This window comes from Alosa sapidissima, chromosome 19, assembly GCF_018492685.1.
Source record: "Alosa sapidissima isolate fAloSap1 chromosome 19, fAloSap1.pri, whole genome shotgun sequence".
NCBI lineage: Eukaryota > Metazoa > Chordata > Actinopteri > Clupeiformes > Clupeidae > Alosa > Alosa sapidissima.
Window position 1 is genome coordinate 7,240,204 of NC_055975.1, and position 23,296 is coordinate 7,263,499.

General features: G+C 42.4%; 1 protein-coding gene across 1 annotated transcript in view; it reads left to right on the plus strand.

The window, feature by feature from the left end:
• The window catches only part of spred1 (sprouty related EVH1 domain containing 1), a 33,098-nt gene extending 19,657 nt beyond the window's left edge, over positions 1 to 13,441 (plus strand). Inside the window, exons 4-6 of the mRNA XM_042072314.1 lie at positions 1,240 to 1,286; positions 7,547 to 7,699; positions 8,178 to 13,441. Coding sequence (XP_041928248.1) covers positions 1,240 to 1,286; positions 7,547 to 7,699; positions 8,178 to 8,846 — 869 coding nt within the window. The 3' untranslated portion in view covers positions 8,847 to 13,441. The remainder of the gene's footprint in view (positions 1 to 1,239; positions 1,287 to 7,546; positions 7,700 to 8,177) is intronic.
• Positions 13,442 to 23,296: the final 9,855 nt, after the last annotated feature.

Sequence of the window (23,296 nt, forward strand, 5' to 3'; positions counted from 1 at the left end):
TGAACAGCTTTTAGTTGTAAAAAACGTGTGCTGAGGGGGTTGTTTTGGAGTGAACATTTTATCCTCTGGACTTTGTCAATGTGGCGTTTCTGTTGTGATATTTTTTTTTCCCGAGGGCCAAGTCCGCTGAAGTGGCCACATTGGAGCACCTCAGCATAGAGCTGCGGGCCTGCCAGGCAACCAGTGTCCGTCTCTTGAGTAGTTAAGGCACGGGCGTGTTGTGTAATGCTGCCCGAGCGCGCAAGCTAGAGAAAAAGGGAGAGAGGGAGGGAGAACGCGAGAGAGTGAGCAGGTTCCTCTGTATTCCTGTTGCATCGCACCGCTGCCCGGACCCGCAGTGTGTGTCAGCTATGCACGGCTCTGTTACCACGGCAACGGCGCACATGGCTCATCCAGAACAGTTGGCTTGGCATTGGAGGAGTCGTGCTGCAGGGAGCCTGAAGCTGAAGCCTCTCTCTCTCTCTTTTTCTCTCTCTCTCTCTCTCTCTCTCTCGCTCCTCTCTCTCTCTCGTCATCTCTCTCTCTCTCTCTCTCTCTCTCGTCTCTCTCTCGTCTCTCTCCTCTCTCTCTCTCTCTCTCTCTCTCTCTCTCTCTCTCTCTCTCTCTCTCTCTCTCTCTCTCTCTACCCCTCCCTTTCCTTCCCTCACTCATTTTCTCTCTTCCTACTGCTTTTTGTCTTGCTCTGTCTCTTGGCCCTCTCTCTCATTCTCGATCTTTCAGCCTTTCGTTCTTTCTCTTCTTTGTCTGTCTGTCTCTCTCTTTTCTCTCCCCCCTCATTCACTACTTTCTCTGCCAATGCACAAGATCAAGTATATGGTCTAAAATTCAAGGCATATCTGTGCAGACAAACCACTAACTGTTTTTTTCCCTGATATTGTCCTTTTTCTACTTTTCTTTTTCTAGCAAAATTCCCACTGACCCTCTCCCTGCCTCTTTTTTTGTTGTTGTTGCTAACCATCCACTCAGTCAACATGGCCTAAACTCTGAACATGAAATGCTACAATACAGGCAACTTCTTCTCTGTGCAGCCTGCTTGCAATGTTACTAAGAATGTTGGGATAGTTTTCCCCTCACTCACCCTCAGAGAGGAATGTGATGTACTGCAGATTGAAATGGTCACAGAGACTCCAGAGTCAGTCACTTGAGCCGTCTCTCATTTAGTCCTGATGCTCTTCCATGCTATGTTTAAATGTGAATAGCTAAAGTCATGTCTAACTCTGTGCATGTTTTCCTCCACAGGTTGTCCAGTGTACAGCGACTCAGACACTCCTGAAGATGGACTACAGGTAAGGCTTTAGACTCATGGCTTTGTGTGTCTAGTCCTCCTGGAACTCACTGCAGATGGAGACGATGAGAGAACTGTTTTTATTTTTTTATTTTGGGTTTTGTGTCACTGGAGCCCCAAATACTTAAAATCACCAATAAATGTTAAAGTGTAATTCCAGCGAAAATTGACCCAAGGGTGTTTTTCTGAATTAAAACACATCAAATAGGCCACGGAGTATTTTCCGTTGATCAACCACTACAGAACTGGCTCCGGTATCCGCTATAGCCCCAAATCCCATACATTGGATTAGCTAAAGGGCCATGACTAAAACGCTTCCCAAATAGCATTTTTTTAACCAGTAATATTGTTCAAAACAGCATCAAACCTAGTCAGTACCTTGCTCAAGGTCCCTACACATAAAATGAAGCACCAACAACGTAGTTAACGAACCCGGACCCGAACCCGTTTCGCTCATGGCCCTTAACTAATCCACTGTTTGCTATTTGGGGCTATAGCGTATACCGGAGCAAGCTCTGTAATGGTTGATCAACAAAAAATACGGTCTCCACGGCTTATTTGATGTATTTTAATGCAGAAAAACACCCTTGTGTCAATTTTCGCTGGAATTACACTTTAATATGCCACATTAGGTTTAGAGAGGTCTATACAAAGTGCTATGTGGAGATTTACTTTAATCTTGGAGATATTAAAGTTGAATTTAAACAGTTCTCATAATTTACTCTCTTTTACCTTGCTCTTGCCCAAATGGTTAGCAACAGGATGGTCAATACATGGACTTGTTAAATAAGTCTGAACTGACAGAATACTTCATTGCAATCCTCCACGTCCCTTAAGTAAAACTCAACCATTGGTCCTTTAGTAAGGGAAGTCTACTCATCCCCTTGGCTTCTGTCCCATAGTGCGTGGTTTTATTTCAATATGAAAATGATCAAAGATTTGTGGGTGATATCTGATACAGTGTGAGATTGTGCTTGACGCGGCACTTTAACCTGGTATCTTGAGTAAATTGGCTGCATTTTAGTTTCCCAGTGCTCTCAGACTGCAGTTTGACCAGTGCATTGGCGCCATAGGCACATTGCCTCTCCTTGGCCTTCAGAACACAAACACGCTGTTGTGATCTGTTGTGTCACAAACTAGTTTCTCTGGCATCTGGTGTGTCCTGTTGAGTTCTCGAAATCCAAAACTTTTCGGGTACCGTAATCTAGTGTTTAAATAGCAATCTATGTTACAAATGCAACTGTAATGTGTATATAGGATAGGCAGCTAAATTTGTGAATATGTGAATAGATAGATGTCTGAATTTTTCTTTCAAACAAATCGGGAGAGCTGCTGATATTTCCAATAGATTAGACCACCTTGTAGAAATAGAACCATTTGATTAGCTGGATTCTGATGTTTCTGACAATCCAAATGAGATTTTCAGTTTGTTGCCACTTCTGATGTGGTGCTGAAGGCTCTGTAGGGTGGAGCTCAACCTGAAGCTTCAAAGAAAATGAAACATGATTGGATACATTCTGTTTTGTTTAGTTTGGTATAAGTATTATTACTGGATATTTAAAGCTAGCAATTACTGGCTATCATAAACCCTGGTCATATTGTTATTTGTAAACTCATGAGGTTTAGTGTGATTGAGCTTTGACACACATTGTCTACTGTATTTAAAAGACAGATGTCAAATCAATGCAGGAGAGAGGGACTAAGGCACCATCAAAAAACGTTCATCACTTGCCATCTTAGTACGAAATAACAACCTTCTATCTGTTTTTGTTTTTCACCACAATTCTGTGCTAATGAAATTGCCATAATAGTTCAAGTTGTTAGCATATCAATTGAATGTGAGGAGTACATTCAGTTGCAATGTGTTGACCCTTGGCATTTGGACAAGACCTGTTTTGAAATAAACACTGTATGATCCTTATCGGTGTACAGTAATTCTGGCTGGAATTTGATTTACTTCTCAATGAGCAGTGTTTATGAAACAAAGATGTAAGTAGTGTACTAAATGGATGAATGTATTACAGAAAATGTGAATGCGAGGGGGTGTTGGTTAGTTAGCAACAGCAGCGGTAGCCATCCCCCTCCTCCTGCTCTCTTCATTCACAGAGCTCGCAGAGACATCGCTGGGAAAAGCTGCTCCTGCGGAGATCACCTGAGATCAATGATACAGGAAGCCCAGTGGCTCGACTGTTGCTAGGCGGCAGAAGAGCAGGCAGGGGGAGGCAGCGGCAGCGAAGCTGCCGAGAGTGTCGCCATGGTGACATGGCATCAGACTGCACGCAGGGTTGCAGGCCTGGGAACGGACGAAACACTTAGTCACCGAAGCGCTGCAGTGTTTCAGAGTGAAAGCCGCACACAGGCAGACCACGAAACGACACAAGCACCAGCTGGCACAAAGCCAAAGCCCTTTTCTCGAAATTCGACCGTAAACTAATTAAAATGGCTTTCTTTTTTTATCTTGCCCTCTAGAAGTGTGAAGGTGTTTGTGGTTTCCTAGTTCCTCTTTTTCTCATTTCTAATAATCAGATCATATTCATGGTATATGAAACATGGATCATGAAACATTTTTTCCTGAAGATTGTGATTTAAAAAAAAAAAAAAAAAAAATCACTTGGCATACTAAAAGGGTAGGCAGCTTCATGCTCATATTGTCTTAGTCACTGGGAGAGACTTGTGTAATCTGATTTGACCCAGGCCTTGGTATGGTACGCGTTTTCACAGCTCCGAGACGTTAGTGCCCTGGCATCTGGAACCGTAGCCTTACCACCCCCTCCAACATGCACACTCGTACACACTTATACTCACACACACATTGTCTCACAGTCCAGCTGCAGCTCTGGAGCAGCAAAGGCTCAAATAACTTCCCCCCCCCCCCCCCCCCCCCCCCCCCCCCCCCCACGGAACACACACACACATGCACACACACACCAAGACCCACATCCTGCTGTCTCCTTGTGACTGCAGACCACAGTCTTCCTCCTGCTCAACACCCACAGCCCAGCAGTGACCTAAGCCCCCCCCCCCTTTCACACTACACCATCAAGGGCACACACACACACACACACACACACATGCACACACAGTGATTTAACATGTCACTGTGCAACACAGTGCCTGTTTCTGACACCGTTTTGGCATTGTTGCTCTCTGATAAAGCCATTTCTTCTGCTGCCAAGTTGCACAGAGAGAGGAGAGTGAGCCCACAATCTAGTCTAATGTGAGGGAGAGAGAGCGCGAGTAAGGGGGAAGGAACGCTTCTCCCATGGAACTCCATGAGCTGCTGGATAAATTCACAAGCAGCGGATTCTTGGCCTGAAAGAGCCACACATGGGCTATTTAGCAGGAATGCCACAGAGTTGTGTGAATGCCTGCGATAGCCCCACACATGTGAACCAACGGAGCAGCCAGAAGGTTGGCCCACTGGGAACAGGAGCGTTAAGTCTCGCTCTTCCCTTCTCTTCCCTGTGTGATTGCAGCCATCTTAACTGCAGCCAAGGGGCCCTGTTGGCTTCAGCGCTTTCTCTCTCTCCTGTTTCTGTCTCTCACAAACTCCTTTGCTACTCTTTCTGTCGTTCTGGATGTTGTAAAGACTTCATCAATTTGTTTTGGGAGGTAGTGATCATTTTAATTGGCGCAGTCAAGACCTGTGTTTTTTTTAACCTTTGAGGGATTTTTAAGCTGGATGTTCTGACCCTGTTTAGGAAGTGGTGAGCCAAAGTTAAGCTTGTGTTTATGCCGGTCTTATCAGTCTCCAAACATTTTCATCAAAAAGGCAAATCCTGTAAACCACACGCATACAATACCCCTCTAACTTGCCTCTTTGTCTTTCACAGAAAAGAGAGAATTTTAGCCTGAATCACTTCTCTATTTTCGTGTCTCTTCCTGTGTGACCACAGATTCACATCTGCTCAACTACTTCACAACCTGTTGTCATAGGATTGAGGCTTAAGTGTGGCTAGTTATGTGAGTGTCCAGGCTCTGTGGGCTTTGGACTGCCTCTCTACTTTTCTCCATAATGTCCAGGATGCTAGCTGTGAGTTGTTAGCTGTTAGCCACAAGCTGGCTATTTTTGAGTGTCCACATTCACTGCTGTCTGCCTGATATAGGGGTAGGACCATGCAAGAATCTGGACTGCTAGAAGAGCTCCAAGTCTGTTTCCCATTTTAATACCCCCCCCTCTCTTTTTTCTCCCTAAACTCCTACACATTTGTGCGCGCACACACACACACACACACACACACAGCTGTCATCTGGCTTTTTAAGTTCTGGGCAACGTTTCTCCAGCTGGATCTGGTTTATGACATTGTCCCGGCAGACTCATTGGCCACGCTCTCCCTCACTCACTCATGTGCTCATTCACACATGCTCTCGCTTTAACTCAGTGGCCATACGTTTTCCTTTCTCTCTCTCTCTCTCTCTCTCTCTCTCTCTCTCTCTCTCTCTCTCTCTCTCTCTCTCTCTCTCTCTCTCTCTCTCTCTCTCTCTCCCTCTCCCTCTCTCTCCCTCCATGCTCTCTGCTCTGTCTGTGACGCACACTCACACGGCATGCTGCATTCCAGAATAGGTGGGAATAGAGATACGTATACGGAGTAATGGCAGAGAACGACGGAGTGGGGGGAAAAGAGAACGAAGAAAAAAAAGGGGGAGGGAGAGATAGGAGAGTGAAAAAAAAAGAAGTCGAAGGAAGCATCTCTTAGCAACCACAGGACAGTAATTACTGTAGCAGCAGCTGGGAGCAAACCAGATTTCCGCTGTGCGTTAAAAACACTGGCGTGGGCTACTACACACACACACACACACACACACACACACACACACACACACAAAGCACGGCAGCGACGAACCAGTGCCAGCAGCCTCCTCCACACGGAGCGCAGAGAAGCCAGGACGTGGGTGGCGTGGGCGTCTGTGTGTGTGTGTGTGTGTGATGGGGCGAAAGAAAGATAGAAAGGGTGAAAGTGTGCACGTACACGTGCGCAAGTAGGTTTGCATGTGTTTGCGTGCAAGAGATACGGCGCGAGGGGGCCAAGACAAAGCCGTTTGGCACATGTTTACACACAGGGCCTCCCTCTGATGCTAGCTAGCGCTGGTGCAGCACGAGAGAAGTCGGCACAGAAACTGTGAAAAAAAGTGGACAATCTATAGATGGGTGTCCTTCATGATGCCGGATGCCTCACCTGTAGGGCAGTCATCACTGACCCATGTTGTCATTGACAGAGTGAACATTTGGTCAGGAAGGATGGTGGGTGGGTGGGTGTGTGTTGACCGGTATCCACCATCACTGGTCAAGTGCAGTCAACTCTTCACATCTTCTCTATGCATCAAGGTTACATATTCAAAATCATATTGAGTGTGCACATGTGCATGCACAAAATTAATTTCTTGCATTTGATCTCCTTTTTAGTTCCTCACTATCCCTCCCTTCATCTGTGCGATGAAATATCAGAATATTAGGAGGCGTGCGTAATTTGACCTTTCTCGTCCTTTCAGCCATATTTAGATAAAGTCTGTATTATAGAATAATGATGTCTGGGAGCGGGTGAAGAAGGGATTTGTCACTGGGAGGAATGCGCTGGTGTCGGGAGTGATGGATTCTTGCATTTGGCACGTTCAAAGGTTCTCGGTGTACATCAGTCACAGCTCCCTAGTTCTGCCACCCACCCACAGAAAGGCGGAGAAGGGAAAAAAAGGAAAAAGAAATGCTAGGAACGTGTGCAAGGACGACATGAACTCGAAAGTTCTTCACACAGAAGGTGTGGAGTCATCCAGCAGCACATGTGTTTCCTAGGCACAGAGCTCCACCTTGTGGACAGTTGGGGAGCTCCCGTGGGCAGCAGAAGGCTTCATCTCAAATACGCTCATCATTAGCCTTTTTTCCAGCTTCGTGTAAGCAATTCAGTGCTCATTGAAGTTAGACATGAGTAGAACTTTCCTATAAAGAAGAATTTGACCCTGATGGTGTTGGTACCTAGCTTTCCCTGACCTGTTTAATTACTGCTGTAGATTAGTTTGCCCTTTCCTCATTATTCCGTTTGAGTGTGTTTATTTGTTTGTGCTGCTTTTGTTTGGTTTAGTAAAGTGGGGTGTGGAATCTTTCATAGTAAAATGTTAACAAAACATAAAAATATATCCGGGTAATTTGTAGTAATAGGTTTAGCTACAATCATGTGTGTTCTGTCTGAAGTGTAGTGATTTCACACTTCTCACTGGGTGTTTGTTTGTTTGTTTGTTTGTTTGTTTGTTTGTGCGTGCGTGTTGCAGGTGCCCACAGAGCCACCCTCCATCTGCAGCCCCATGAAGGAGCCCTTCTCACCCCACGGGGGCATGATGCCCAGCGAGCTCCGCGGCTGTTACGTGCGCGCCCAGCCCTTCGATGAGTTCCCCACCTCCCACCGCCGCTACCTGCCACCCCAGGTCTGATATCCCTCCTCACAAAGCTCTCCGTCCTGCTCATGCTGAAGAGCGTTTTCCTGTTGGTGTTCTGTCAGTTTGGAGTAGACTGTATTAAAACGTATCGATCCAACTCTTTATCAGGAAGTGTTTGTGTAGGCTAGTCTTAAAAAGTAGGCTATGTAAATAATAATTGGGCACAGTTTCAAAAGCACTTAAGCTTGTTTATCTATTCTCAGATTACTTGTTGAATGTCTTAAATGTAAATCCCTACCTCTAGCTACATTTAAGATCTTCTGTGTTGCTAGAAGAAAAGGCCCCTGCGGGGAAAAAGCTTTGTTATTGTTCTGCGATGAGTTATGGCCATATGTTCATAGCATCATTGTGTGGGTGTCTTCTGCAAATCGGTCTGCACTGCACCATCAGCTCAGAGTCTCTCTCTCTCTCTCTCTCTCTCTCTCTCTCTCTCTCTCTCTCTCTCTCTCTCTCTCACACACTCCAGGTCTCCTTCAGCTCCCAGCGCCACGTCACCTTCCACCCAGATGAGGAGGAGATTGTGCGCATCAACCCCCGCAAGGACGTGCTGATCCGGGGCTACGAGGACTACCGCCACCCGGTGGTGTGGAGGCAGGAAACTGAGCGTGACGAGCACGAGTCCAAGCCCTGCTCCTACCTGTACCCAGAGGGCTCCCTGGGCGGCGTGGGGGGAGGCCTTGGCGGGGTGGGCGGCATCGGGGGCGGCCACGGGCACAAGGAGCCAGTGAAGACGCAACAGCCGTCGCCGCTGCTCAAGGGCAAGGCGTCACGGCGGCGCCGGGAGGAGGGCGAGCGCTCGCGCTGCCTCTACTGCCGCGAGATGTTCAACCGACAGGACAACCGGCGGGGCCAGTGCCCGGACGCACCGGACCCCATCCGGCAGTGCATCCACCGCGTCAGCTGCATGCTGTGCGCCGAGAGCCTGCTCTACCACTGCATGTCCGACTCTGAGGGCGACTTCTCGGACCCTTGCTCGTGCGACACGTCCGACGAGCAGTTCTGCCTGCGCTGGGCGGCGCTGTTGGCGCTCTCGCTGGTGGCGCCGTGTATGTGCTGCTACCTGCCGCTGCGCCTGTGCCACCACTGCGGCGAGGCGTGCCACTGCTGCGGCGGCAAGCACAAGGCGGCCGGCTGAGCGGCAACAACATTTGCCACCCCCCGCGGAAAGTCACCACGTGCCCACCTATGGGAATTATAAAAAAAAAAAAAACAACGATGCAACCACGGAGGATTTTGTTTCTCGGAATTTAGGAAAAAACAAACGACAAAAAGGACTGAGTGGTGCGGAAGAGCAAAAAAACGTCAGCATCTTTGTAGTTGTGTTCCTCTTTGCTCCCCGTTGGCCTTGGAAAAACGGGTTGAGGGAGAGGGGTCTCCTCTCTCCCGCTCCAGGCCGTCGGGAAGGCTTTTAGAGATTTGTTTGGGGGGCGCAGCGGAAGCCCCAACAGGAAAGGCTTCAGTGGATCTGGAAGGCTCTTTGTGTCAACGGAGGCTTTCAACGCGCAATGGAGAAGCTCCAGGATTACCAGATGTGGAGATATTTCTGAACACACACACACACACACATAGGCTTACACACACTCATTCAACATCCACACTTGCATAAACTTGAACATGGAAACAAACAGGCCACCATTTCAGACTCATGAAAGTAATGTGTATCTTCGTGAAGGAATACTGTCTTTTTTTCCTTTTTGTACAGAGATCAAAAAACATAACATATGAAGATAATTACAAAAAATGGAACTCCGTACCCAGTTGTGCTTACAGAAAAATATACTGTATGAGTTAAAATGCTAAAAGGGATTTGTTCTTGCTTTTTCTTGTGACTTTGCAGTTGGATAACCGTGGCCTTTCTTTTCTGACTTAAGCATTCGCTGACAGTGTAATCATTTAGACAGAAGAAAAAGTGCACTAGGTATGTTTTTTTCTCCCTTCCATATAAGGTAACCCAAATGGCTTCTAGTGATACATTAACAGGAAGTCCCTTCTTGTGTTTTAGCTGTGCAGAGATGTTTTATCCTTTCTTATGTCTATGGTGGATGTACATACGTTTCCTTGTTTCGCCTTTTTCAATGACCGTTCAAGTACAGTAACACCATTGTTTTTGAAGGGTGTCGTCTGAAATAGCTTTTTGACGGTTCTTAGATGTCGAATGGACTTCCATCCCCGTATTGACAACATAGTTTTGGACCATTTACTTGCATTCCAGTGGAGTATGATTGGATTATTTAATACTGAAGGGAAACTGGTAACACATTGGTCACCTCCCTCAGAAGACTAAGGGGGATATAAAAAAAAGAAAAACAGTTATGTCCTACTGTCAGGAATGAAGATAGTGCCCCGTTGCCCAATATTCACAAGACCAACCTCCCAGCTGCAGCTCTCCTGGTGTTGTTTGCCCCGTGCTGTCAGTGTTGTTTGCCCCGTTGCGCGTGCGTTTCAGAATGAAACATTTTGTTTTCTCCCTCAGCTTTTGTGCTCAGAGACCATTTCCAAACAAAAAGTTGGCTCAACCAGCAAGTTTTTAATTTTAGATTTTCATTTGAACAAATTGTTTGTAGGAGTAATTATTATTATTTTTTATTTGTCATTGTTATTGTTTGGGTGAAGATGAGGAGACCCTCACACACCCTTTGTTGTAAAAGAGGCACTTACAATTAGGCTTATCTGAGAGAATCTGACTATTGTTGCTCCCTCAGCATTAGCCATGCTGATGGTAGATCTTCTAAGTAGTCTAATCTCCCCTCATCAAAGCACCTAGATTGAAATGGAGAATCTAAGTACTCCATGCCGTTGTGGACACCTTTATGGTTTGTCTGTGCCTGGTTGTGCACCTAACAATAATATACCATGCACATTACAAAGAATAAACAACTGTAATTTTAAACAAACATTTCTTAGTTTGAAATGTGTATAGCCTTATATAATGCATCTCCTGAACCCCACTGTTGAGTCACCCAGTACTTCGGAACGTTAATTTTTCCATGTCTAGTTTATGTGTGTTGCACTTCTTTTGTGATATGTGAGTTGTGTTTGACTGTGTGTCATACAGAACCCCCCACCACCCACACACACACACACACACACACACAAAGCATAATGATGACTCAGGTGTGGGAACCCTTGTGTGTAGGGACAACAGTTTCACCCCTGAGAACCTCTCTAAAAGTACCCCTCTCAACTGTCATGTACAGTTACACAAAATGGGGGAAAAAATCCAATGAGATTGGTCTGTGTTATGTATAGATTACCAGAGGTCTAACGCATAAGTGAAAACATTTTCAGTAATGGATGTTCTCCCAGTAATAGAATCGTAATGTAAAGGAATAGTTCAGTGACAAATAAAATCCCATTATCTCTCATTTAAATTAAGTTTATCCCAAAAGTGTTTGGAATACAAACATTTACCACCTAGTTTTGCACTGGAGCTGTAAGATATATTACAAGTGATGGAAGCATATTGGAGTTCATGCAAGCATCATGCAACAGATGGCAAAAAGCTATTTGGCTTTTGTTTATTAAAAAATCTTTGAAGCGGCAAAATCTTTAAAAAGAAGAATCATTTAGTGATTAAATTTTGTACATTTAAATAGAACTATATTATTCTAGTAATCTTAAAGTAATCCTTGGTTCAGAAATGTCGCTACCATTTTCTGATCATAATGGTATTCTTTCATTAGTGCAGTAGACAGGTCTATGATTTTGGCATGCCGTTTTCATGATCGCCTAAAAGCTTTAAATGTGAACTCTGTGAACCTCGTTGCAGCCTCCAGTACAAAACTCCAGGAGCAAAACCCACTGATGCATTAGCACCGTTGATGCATTTACCAGCAGAGCTTATCTTCACTCTAGAATGTTTCTGTTCTTGACTGCACAACAGTAGAAGCCACCATGACTCTTTAAAAACTTGCGCATGGGGAAATCCAAATTGCTATTTTCAGACCCCTTCAGTCCTAAGCAACAACATTCTTTACTTTCTATGCAACTATGATCACTTAAAGAAACGAAACCTCTTTCGCAGTCAGTAACATGACACTTTAAAAGTTACCCCAGGTACCAAACTCTCTCTTTTTTTTTTTTTTTTTTTTTTTTTTTTTTTTTGTAATGTAAATAAGTAACACTATATTTAAACCGTAATAATAATCCCAGTCTAAATTTTTAAGATAGAGTTGTATTTATCACTGCTGTCAGTATATTACTGTAGCTGACATTGACAGCACTATGTACATAGGTCACCTTTTAGTATTATTTCACATTGAAAAGTAGAGGGAGCTGAAGAAGAGGAGTAAGCTTTTAAATAGAGTTTCTTTCTAGTTTTGTATTGAACGCGGTGGGAAGGGGACACTGAGGGGTACAGCAGTGGCAGTTCCACTTTTAAAAAGTTTGATATATGAAGCTGCTAGAAACAATCACTAATTTTATTATGTTGAGGGTAAAAATATATATATATATTAAATAAAATACAGAATTCAGACTGTTAAAACATTACCTAGTTCTCTGATACCATATAACCTGAGATCACAAATCTGTCTCTTTGTTTTTGTTTTGTCTGTCTGTCTAGATATGTTTGTTTTGTATGTGCACTCATCTCTGAGCATACATTTTCCCCATGCCTTTTGTCTTGCACCAGATTGAATTGGACTGCTTTTCATATTTCATCCACCCTAAACCAAGGTTTAAGCAACCATAACAAAACTTGCTGGCTGAGAAGCTAAACGTAGGACACCCATAGGACTACCAATATTTATACAGAATCTGTATTTAATGCCACAAAGTTTCATTCTGCATTATCTAGCACAGTGCAACTCCATGTCGTGTACTGTATTTTATATGCAAGATGTCTACTTTTGTTTGGATTTTTCATGTCTTCTTTTATTTTGTCTTTATTATAAACCTATCCGTTAACTTTGCATAAACATGACTTCAGTTTTTAACCACTTTGCTGCTATACAGTAGTCTATCTTCCTTCAATCTTGGAAACTGTGCATAACTATGGAATGCAGAAAGACATACATTCTTGACTTGTCTGGGTTTAAAAAAAAAAAAAACAGAAAAGAAATGCATATATAAACATGTTTCTTGAGTGTATTGTTTATGAAAAAGAATTTTACTTTTCATAGCAGTTGAGTTGTTTCTTTATCCAGTTTCTCTGATGCTTGGGTGCACTGATGTATGTAGCTAGGCTTCTTTCTTCTCCTTCCAGCGCTTGATGATGTAACTATCCCGTGGTTAGTTCTTGGTAGTGGAAAAAAACATTTGTGTTTTTGGAAAAAAAAAATGCAGTATAAATGGTACTCTTCTGATAATTCTTCTATAAACACTGCCTGATTTTTTTGTTTCTTTTTCTGCATCTTTTTTTTTTTTTTTGCAGTGCTGTCTGCTCATTCTCACACCCTGACAACCTCAACAAGTGCCTCACATCCATTGTAATGTTCATCTAAACTTTTAACAGTGCTGATTTCCGGTTATAACGGTTTATATGCATTCTAGGTACTTCTATCACCCTTTTTTTGAAAATACCAACTATACGATGTAAAATTTATAGTCAATAACTCATATCATAGTTGTATTTTCTTTTTATTACAGATGTAGCGTGTTACTTTTCATAAATGTCATGTAAATATGCATACATATGTTTGTAACTGTTTTTATGTTCCATCACACACTTGTAATTTTGACATATCAAAATAACATTATCATAATAAAATGGTGAGTTTTAATAGGTCTCATATGTATACATTTGTGTCTTTGTGCCTTTGCTAGGACATTGCAGGGTATCACTATTTAATAAGTGACATGTTGATTTATTGTACTTCCATGTGCCCATCTATAAGGAAGTGTATAATGGAGGTGGTGTGGCAGTATTGATTGGCACCAAAATTTATGGATGGGTACATAAATGAGGCTATAGAGACAAAAACTGAGAGCTGTTAATGACACAACGTTAATGACTTAGTGACCCTTCTAATAGGCAGATGGTTATCAGCACCCTGACTGACTGATATACTCCGACTCCTCTTCCTTATTGACAAATCTGACTATTTCATGGAAAATATATGTGAATATTGAATTTGATACAAGCAACATGTTTCAGAAAAAGTTGTGACGGGAGTAACAAAATGCTGTGTAAAAGTTGTGTCATGATAAAGACAACAGAAAGAGGGAAAATTAGTTTCACAACTAATTATGGTAGTTGGCAACACGATTGGGCATGAAAAAGCATCCCAGAGAGGCAGGGTCTCTTACTGTAGGAGTGAATATGGGTATTCCATCACTCTGTGTAAACCTGTGTGCACAAATTATGAAACAATGTAATTCTATTGCTTCTTAACATGACATTGTGAAGTATTTGTGAAGTTCATCTAGAGGACATAAAACATTTAGAGAATCCAGAGAAATCTTTGCAAACAAGGGGGATAGAGCTGAAAAACAATATTGGATGGCCGTGGTCTTTTGGACCTCAGATAGCACTGCATCAAAACCAAACCTGTTTTTGTAAAGAAACTCATTGTATTGGATCAGGAAAACCTCTGATAACCATTGTCTATGTGCACAGCTTGATCAATTCAAAAACTTTAAAACAGGGGTGCCCAACCTTTGTTGAACCAAGATCTACTTTTAAAGTTGGCAGTATCCTGAAGTCTACCAAGCCAAATATAAAACCATAAGCAGTACCAGTACTTAGATAATATTTAATATGCACACAATAAACACAAAAATAATCCAGATAATATAGTAATGTAAACTCATGTCCTGGGTTTGTTTACTTGTGGATCCCTCCCTTGACGTCCTTGTTTCATTTCATAGTAAACAAGAACATGAACATATAAATCTCAACTGAAAGTGTAAACATAAATACATGTCATGGCAGCCCACAGTGGGCTGCATTGTAAAACAGGAGATTTTTTTTTTTGAGTCCAGTGTGTAGGTGTGATACTTCAGTAATCAGTACATAGTCCAACAAGTAGCTGGATGGCTATAGTATAAGCTTACAGTAACAAATAATAAAATAACTTTGTAAAAACAGAGTCCAGTGTGTAGGGTGAACTCCGGTAAATTGGGCCACTTTTTAGCAAAATTTAGAAAGAGCCATACAAATATTAATAAACATAAATGTAAAACCCCAAAACAGTTTTGTTTCACTAAATGTACTTGTTGGCTATAATTCTATGGTAACAGTGGTTCATTTTGTCAATAGATATATTTTTTAGAAGTGTTTAAATGTCAGATGCCTCCTTCTGGGCAAAACAGATCACAATCAGGTAAAATGAGCCGCATGTTAGATGGGCCAGTTGATAACAGTCCACTTCTCCTGGCCATTTTCTCTGCAATGTAATTAAATACATTTTGAATACATCTTATACACACTCAACTTACTTTGAGGAGTGTGTGTGACTAGCCTATGATATGCTATGCTAAGCTAGCCTATGCTAGCCCATGATATGCCTATAGCATGTCTATTTGTACGTGCATATTATAGGCCTACTACATCTTTTAACTCACAAAATAGCTTTCAATCAAGTGTATCTTCTTAAAAATGGCCAAATTGTTGTAGAAAATCTTAAAATATTGAAATAAAATTACTAAAAATGCGTGGCCCATTTTAGCTGAACGTGGTAGCCTGTTTTACCAATGCGATTTCAGCTAGAATGGGCCGCCAAGTTAAATGGAATTTTAATGTATTTGCACCTATGTCATAATGTCATGTGACCGTTTGTTTACAACTAGAGTGGTAGGCAAGAATGGTAGGCAAGGCACTGCAGAGAGTGGTAGGCAAGCCTACAACAGTCGGGTTGTATAGGCTACACATAGTTACAAATAGCTTCAAAATTGAAATTTTTATATAAAATATTGACCGGGATGCCGACCGCTTGTGTAGGCCCTAACAGTTGGTTTTACAATAAGAAGCAAAAAGGCGACGAACAACCGTTTAGCCTACCTATCCTCATGGTTGTGGAGGATGATCGTTAGCAGCTGTGAAGTCTTTTATTCTCAAGATGGCCTAATGGTGTAGCCTACTGCCTACAAAGACGTAGGCTAAAATACAACTATCTACAGTCATCCAAAAATGAATTGCCAGAGATGCTATGAAGGGAAAAAGTGCAGCATTTCAACATGGCAAGATTATTTTTACCTGAACAGTTTGTTCTAATTTGTCTCGTGAAATTCGTGCTTGTGGACATCAATCACCTATCTTCTGTCCTTCTATTTCAAGTTGTCATGAGTGTCATTTGATTATAATCACAAAATAAATGAAAACAGAATAGGCTTATGTGCTATAGCCTACAGCTCAGTTAGGCTAACTCCCGTATGTCAAAATAAACTGATTTTTGAGCTGAACTTAACACAGCAACCTCAAACACTGTTGAACCTAGGCTACATGCTTCAGTCATGTAAGAAATAAGCAGTTTATGAATTATCTTTACCCGTTTAATCAAGTCCACATGACTAAAATAACAGCATATGGGCTGAGCTAGCATAACAGCCTAATATAGCCGATGCTGCAATGAACTAGTAAAAAAAGTTTCATACAATTAATGAACTTTATCACTCACATTCTGAGTTTTTCTGGGTGGTTATATATCCATGCAGATCGTCTTCAAATGAGTCATCGCTGTTTAGTGCGCAGATTAGTGAAATAATCGTTCACTTTGTGATACAAGCATCAAACTTGGCACAAATATTCTTTGGGACCCACTTTATTCAAAAAGCACATTAGCCATGCAAAAAATCCAATATGGCTGCCATTTTCCAAGATGGCCACCATTGAAAGCCATTATACTTGGTTTTTGACTTGGATTAGGATTGGATAATCACATTTTGATGATCTTGATATCTAAATATAGGTAAAAGGGTCTGGACTTTCTAATTCTACGATACATTGTCAAAGAATGTGTTAAATTGTGAAGATAGACGCAATTAATGGGAATCATAGCACAATTTAGTACTAATTTTAGCATAATTAAATTGTTTTTTGTTAACATATGTTGGTTAGGTTACTTCAGCAGGGGCAGGGGGCTAAGTAAATGCATGTTCAGCAGGGGCAGGAGGACTAAGTAAGTGCATGTTCTTTTTTCAGTTTAATATATATGTACTTTATATTACAGGAAATTAGCAGGGCTGGGTTGGAAAATGATCACTAGTTTAAACTGACCTTCAGCCGGGGCAGGAGGGCTAAGTTAGTGCATGTGTTTGTTTAAATATATGTAACAGAGGTCGTAATTCGTCCACCGCTCACGGCCCTCGAACCCGCAACCTCAACACACACCGGCATGGGAGTCGAACGCTCTAACCACTGAGCTAAAATCCCAGGCTTCCAACTCAGCGGTTAGAAACGTTCTTAAGGTTAGGGGTGTGAGGATTTACACACGCAACTAGCATGCTAGCTCAGTTCGCCTCCGTTACACTCACCTCCCTAAATCCTCACTCCCATGATCCGGGTCTACGGCACCACTGTAACAGAGGTCGTAATTCGTTCGCCGCTCACGGCCCTCGAACCCACCACCTCAACACACACCGGCAGGCATGGGAGTCGAACGCTCTAACCACTGAGCTAAAAGCCCAGGCTTCCAACTCAGCGGTTAGAAGCGTTCTTAAGGTTAGGGGTGTGAGGATTTAAACGTGCAACTAGCATGCTAGCTCAGTTCGCCTCTGTTAAATATATATATATATATATATATTACCTCAATATAACAACAAAGACTAACAGGAAATGTGTGGGAAACAGAGACAGGGCTCCAGTAATGTCTAGTGATGCCTCTGCTCTGTAGCTAGCCATATCAGAATGTCTGCATTACAAATTAATTTAATCATTGCATTTGCAGGCACACAACGGATTACACTCAAGAATAATGCGGTAGCATTTACATCTTCCCAGACATTCAATCTTGACACATTTAGTCAATTGTTGACAGCTCTCAGCAATTGGTGGGAGTGTCATCCACACTACTTGCCAAATGTCACCTTCTTTCCTCCAACCCCAGTTGGCAGGACTCTCCATATTCATTTGATATATACTTGCCTGAACCCAGATACAGACAGCTTGATAGGTTGCACACTTCACATGCTTAGCAAGAGATGTCCTTGTTGGTGGAATAGCATCATAGGACCTCTGCTTCCGTGCAAACAGGTCAAGTCTTGTTTCATCAACTCCATCAGCAGTGCTGTTCTTGTTGTACATTGCTATGACAAACTTCAAGTGTGCTGAGATCCATATCATCTGTTACTGGTGGGTATTGACTGAGCTTCTCAAAGACATTAGACACTTCAGGGCACACTCTCATTGCCAGGCAGTCCATTTGCCTCTACTACGAAAGGCTAACACAACATCACAACCAGTGAGGGAATGGACAAAAAGCATGCCATCTGACAGACTTACCATGACCAAATTCAATCCACAGCTCCTCAAAGCCTGCATCCCGTAAAGTCCCAAAAACACTGAGTGCAATAGCAAGAATATCCGTGTCACAGGCCTTAATCAACACAGATTTCTTCTGTTGCGCATGTAACGGACGCCAGCTACCTTAGCTGTGTGTGTGGAACGTTGGGAAACCTCACTCCCCGACGCCTCAAGAGTGCTGCTGGCATGCGAGTTAGTAGCCTGGGCTCAATTGTCAGCACGCTCGACTTCCAATCCGAGGTGCTGCTGTTCGCAGGTTCGAGTCCAGGCGTGTGCAGGGCTGAATCGCGCAGGTTCAACACAACGCAGGTTATACACAACTGCATGAAGGGCATGCAGAAAGATTCTAATGTCAGCCTCTTCATGGTTACAAGGACTTACGCCTTCCAGGCTGTCAGGTTTATGCAAAGAACATTTTCTTCTTTGGTCACAATCACCACATTGTCTGGACAGCAGGTCACTATTAGGTAAGCTAGAAACCCAAAAAGTTCAGTCTTTTTGTCATTGTCTCGCAGGAAGCTTTTCCAGTTAGGTGGTACTTTGGTTTTGTCAGACACTCTACGCCTGCCGCCCAGCCTCATTTTGATCGTGTTTCAGCGTTCAGACTGGAATTGCAGTAGACATCAAATACGATGTCTGTACTAGCATACTTTGATAGACATGTACCTTTGGAATAACCTCTTAAACAGCATATTCTTCAAATGTCACTGATGCCTTTGGAGACAATGAATAAACAAGAGAAGACTCATCCTTTGTCTGGACGAGAAATAAGAGTTTCCAGAATGTTGACAAGCTTCGACTTCTGACCAATGTGGAGTTTCCCGGATCCGCTCAATGATGCAGGGAAAGACCGGTTTTCATGCTTAAAGAATTTGCTTCTTACAGTCACCTGTACCTGAGTCTGACTCTTGGCAAAAGAAGTCAGTGTTGTTCTTTTTAATTGGTTTGTAGAAGGAAGCCTAATCACCCAAACCATTGAAAAAGTCTGAAAGAAACCTTACCTTTCTCAAGATGAGGGCCAACAAGCTCAGCGGCACTAAGGTGTGCAATGGCTTTTGACTCTAGCGTGAGAAGATCTCTGGACTCCTAAAAAGGGTTGCCCAAGTCCTTCATCACACCAAACAACTTCTGGCACCACCATCACCTTTGACAATTGAATTGGCCTGTTCATGGGCTTGATCAAAAGCCAATCCAGAAAACTCTTTGTGGGTCTTGTGGACGACAAAGTTCCCTTGCTGAAATTCATTGGCCAACTGAGGATGTCTTGTAAAGAGACCATGTCTCTAAGGTGTATGGAAAGCCATCTAGCATAGTTGACATTATTGTTTGCAAAGAGGAAGGGGATGAGTGCAGACAATGATTGACAATACAAAGTGAAGTTTGCTTTTCTGAAAGACCTGATCAAAGAGATCACCAATTGCATTGACATCACAAGCTCCCAGAATTGAAACTGTGGACTCTTCATCTGCCTCTTCTCACACCAGTCTTCCCAAATTAAAGAAGTATGGCCTTGATCGATATTTGAGAGAGAGAATAAATGATTTTCAAGTGAGAAAGAGGATCAACGATATTCGAGAGTGAGCTTCGATAAACAATTTTCGAGTGCAGTCCAACTATTTCTGGCCGCCATCTTGGGAACTAGCCTTGAAATAGATTTCTTTCTTTGCACCATTTATTTTGCCATGTTAAAATACATACAAATTTATGCCTAGATCATGTAAATACGTCCAGCCATTAAAGTTCTACAGCATAAACGTTTTTCTTACATTTGATGTGGCGGCCATCTTGAAAAATGGCCGCCATGTTGGATTTTCAGGTGGCTAATGTGCTTTCCTCAAAAAGTAGGTTCTAGTGATTATTCATGCCGATTTTGGTGCTTGTATCACAAAGTGAACGATTGTCCTGGAATATGGACTTAACCTGCCACACTATTATGTTATAATATGTTACAGGATTCATGACTGACGCTTGCTATGTAGGCTACCGTTTTAACGTCTGCTGAGTCTACTGCCTACCAAAACCTGTCGCTGTTCAGTTCAAGTTAAATGATCAAATATTGTTTGATTTTGTGTCAACTTTCAGAGGGAAGACATGTTCCTTTCTGGCCAAATTTCACAGCTTCTAAGAAAGTCTATTGTCTTCGTGTAAACCGAGTTTTGAACAGAGAAAAAAAGTTAGGCTACCATAGGCTGCAGGTTCTCCCATAACGTTATCGATAGGCTACAGATCAATGCACCAAATCAGGGCGATTTTAGCAGAATAACGTTCCTGTGACAGGCTATCAAATATTGAACAATGGGATAACGTTTCATCATCACCTTTATTGATGCCTGAAATGTTGACATTGCTGAAATACAGAGATGTACTGAGAGGCAGCTGCAAACAACGATGTTCAATGGGTTCAACTTGCCCCTTGCCTACCAGGTGGATGTAAACAAAGCTATAGAACCTAAAATACGTCACATGAAAAACGTATAAAGTGCTGTCAAACTCAGTGCACATCTTTTTAGGTTGTGATACTTCCCTTCTAGCAGTAGATTCCAGAACTCTCCATTCTTGCCATGTGTTGCCCTGGATTTGATTTCAATGTAATTTAGCAAAGTGAGAATCTCATCCTCAACAGCAGAGCTCTCCAGGTGGAACAGTAATACTAATTTTGAGGCAATACTATCCACATCGATATTTGAACTGAATGGAAAACACATATAGCTGGCAACAGCAGGCTCGATGGATGCAAAGTCATTAAAGCGCCTCTCAAATTCTGACAAGATTGTCTGAACTTGCTCCTCATAATGTGCACTGTCACTCTGCACAAAATCTTTGCCCTGACGCTGAAGTTCTGCCTGCATGTGAGGAAAGTTCAGCAGGTCAGTGTTGCAGCCTACTTGACATCAGTTGTAGCTTGCTTTTAAATGTGTTCACTGAACTGATCATTATACGTTTGTTTAAAATGGACTGAGGTCTCCTATTGCTCAACTAACATACCTTCATCATAGATGAATTAGTAGAACAGTTACAATGGATGTTAAGATGTGGGCTGGAATGACTTGTCTGACTGATCATGAAAGCAACATTTTGAGACACAATTTTTGACAATGGCTACAAGTGATGACTGAGATGAAATGCAATGCAAAATTACCAAATGTTTTGGACATTTATTAAAGGCAGATAATACAAATATATATTGATGAGCAACAGCGCTGAGTATGTGGGTTGTATACATGAAAAATTTGCCAAATCTTCTCTACCAATGCCAAACAGCTTATTCTGCCATTGACTCGTTTGGTGGATTGGATGATTGAAGAAACAAGACATTGGCAATCTAACAATTTATTCATTTCACAAACAGGAGCCTCAGTAGCGTGTGGAAGAACCATCTACGTGCTGACAGGGTGAGGAAATGGTCTTCTTGGGGTGTCGTCTTCTTGGGATGCCCACTCCGCGGCCTGTCTTTGACATCCCCTGTTATATATGGAACTTGGTCTTCAGTTTGGAGATGGTACTAGGGCTAACTCCAAATAATGCTGCAACTTGGTTTTGCAGAACACAAGCTTGAAGTTGCCCTATCGTAAGGGCCCTATCCAGATCATTCAAACGCAACATGCCGATTCTTGGAGCAGACACCTGGGGGTACCAGAAGCTCAAAACAAGTGTCAATAGCAACAGCAAAATAACCTGTTGGGCAATGGCAGAGAAGATTTGGCAAATTTTTCATTGGCGCAACCCACATACAGTACTCAGCACTGCTGCTCATCCCACAAATGCATGTTCCTTACAAATGGGGCACCATTTGAAAGGGAAACAGGCTTTACAATGGTATACGATTTATTGCCAAAAAGCATTGTTACCACAGAGAAATAATCTACCAAACACAAATGTCCTTACTTTTTGTGCTAAGTTTATAATAACATGATCAGTGATTAGCTTCTAATAGTTAAAGAGCCCAATATATAAAACCTTACACTGTGTGCAAAATTATTAGGCAAGTTGTATATCTGAGGATTAATTGTATTTTTGAACAAATACAATGATCTCAGTCAATCAAAAATGTTAATAAACCTCAAACCTGAATATTTAAGAAAGGGAAAGTGAGTTTTGGCTTTCTCAGGAGAAAATCTATGTGTGCAGAATTATTAGGCAACTATTGGTGTGCAGAATTATTATGCAACTAAATAAAAAACTAAAATTTTCCCACTCCACTTGTTTATTTTCATTTCCTAGAGTAAGAATAAAAAATAAACAACTCAAAATGTACAACTAAACACTTCATGAAATATTCAGTGACCAATATAGCCACCCTTCTTTTCAATAACTGTCATGAGCCTTCCATCCATGGAGTCTGTTAATTTCTTGATCTGTTGATGATGAACATTTTGTCCAGCAACAACCACAGCCTCCCAAATGATGTTCAAAGGGGTGTATTGTCTTCCCTCACTGTAAATCTCACATTTAAGAAGGGTCCACAAGTTCTCAATGGGTTTAGGTCAGGTGAAGAAGGGGGCCATGTCATTATTCTGTCATCTTTAAAGCCTTTGCTGGCTAGCCATGCAGTGGAGTACTTGGATGCATGTGATGGAGCATTGTCCTGCATAAAAATCATGGCCTTCTTGAAGGATGTAGATTTTTCTGTACCACTGCTTGAAGAAAGTATCTTCTAAAAACTGGCAGTAGCTTTGGGAGTTGATTTTAAGTCCATCTTTAACCCGAAAAGGTCCAACTAGCTCATCCTTAACAATAGCAGCCCATACCAGTACCCCACCTCCACGTTGCTGGCGTCTGACTAAGTGGAGCTCTGTACCCATTAGTGATCCAGCCACGGGTCCATCCGTCTTGTCCGTCAAGAATCACTCTTATCTCATCTGTCTATAAAACCGTTGAAAAATCTGTCTTCAGATATTTCTTGGCCCAGTCTTGACGTTAAACTTATGAGTCTTAAGTGGTGGTCGTGTTTCAGCCTTCCTTACCTGGGCCATGTCTCTGAGCACTGAACACCTTGTACTTCTGGACACCCCAGGTAGGTTGCATTTCTGGAATAAGGCCGCACTGGATGTCAATGGGTTCCTGGTAACTTCATGTTTAATTATTCTCACGTCTCTAGCAGTTATTCTGCGCCTTTTTTTCTCCACATGTTTCTTGCAACCCTTTTGACTATTTGCAACAAAACGTTTGATTATTCGGTGATC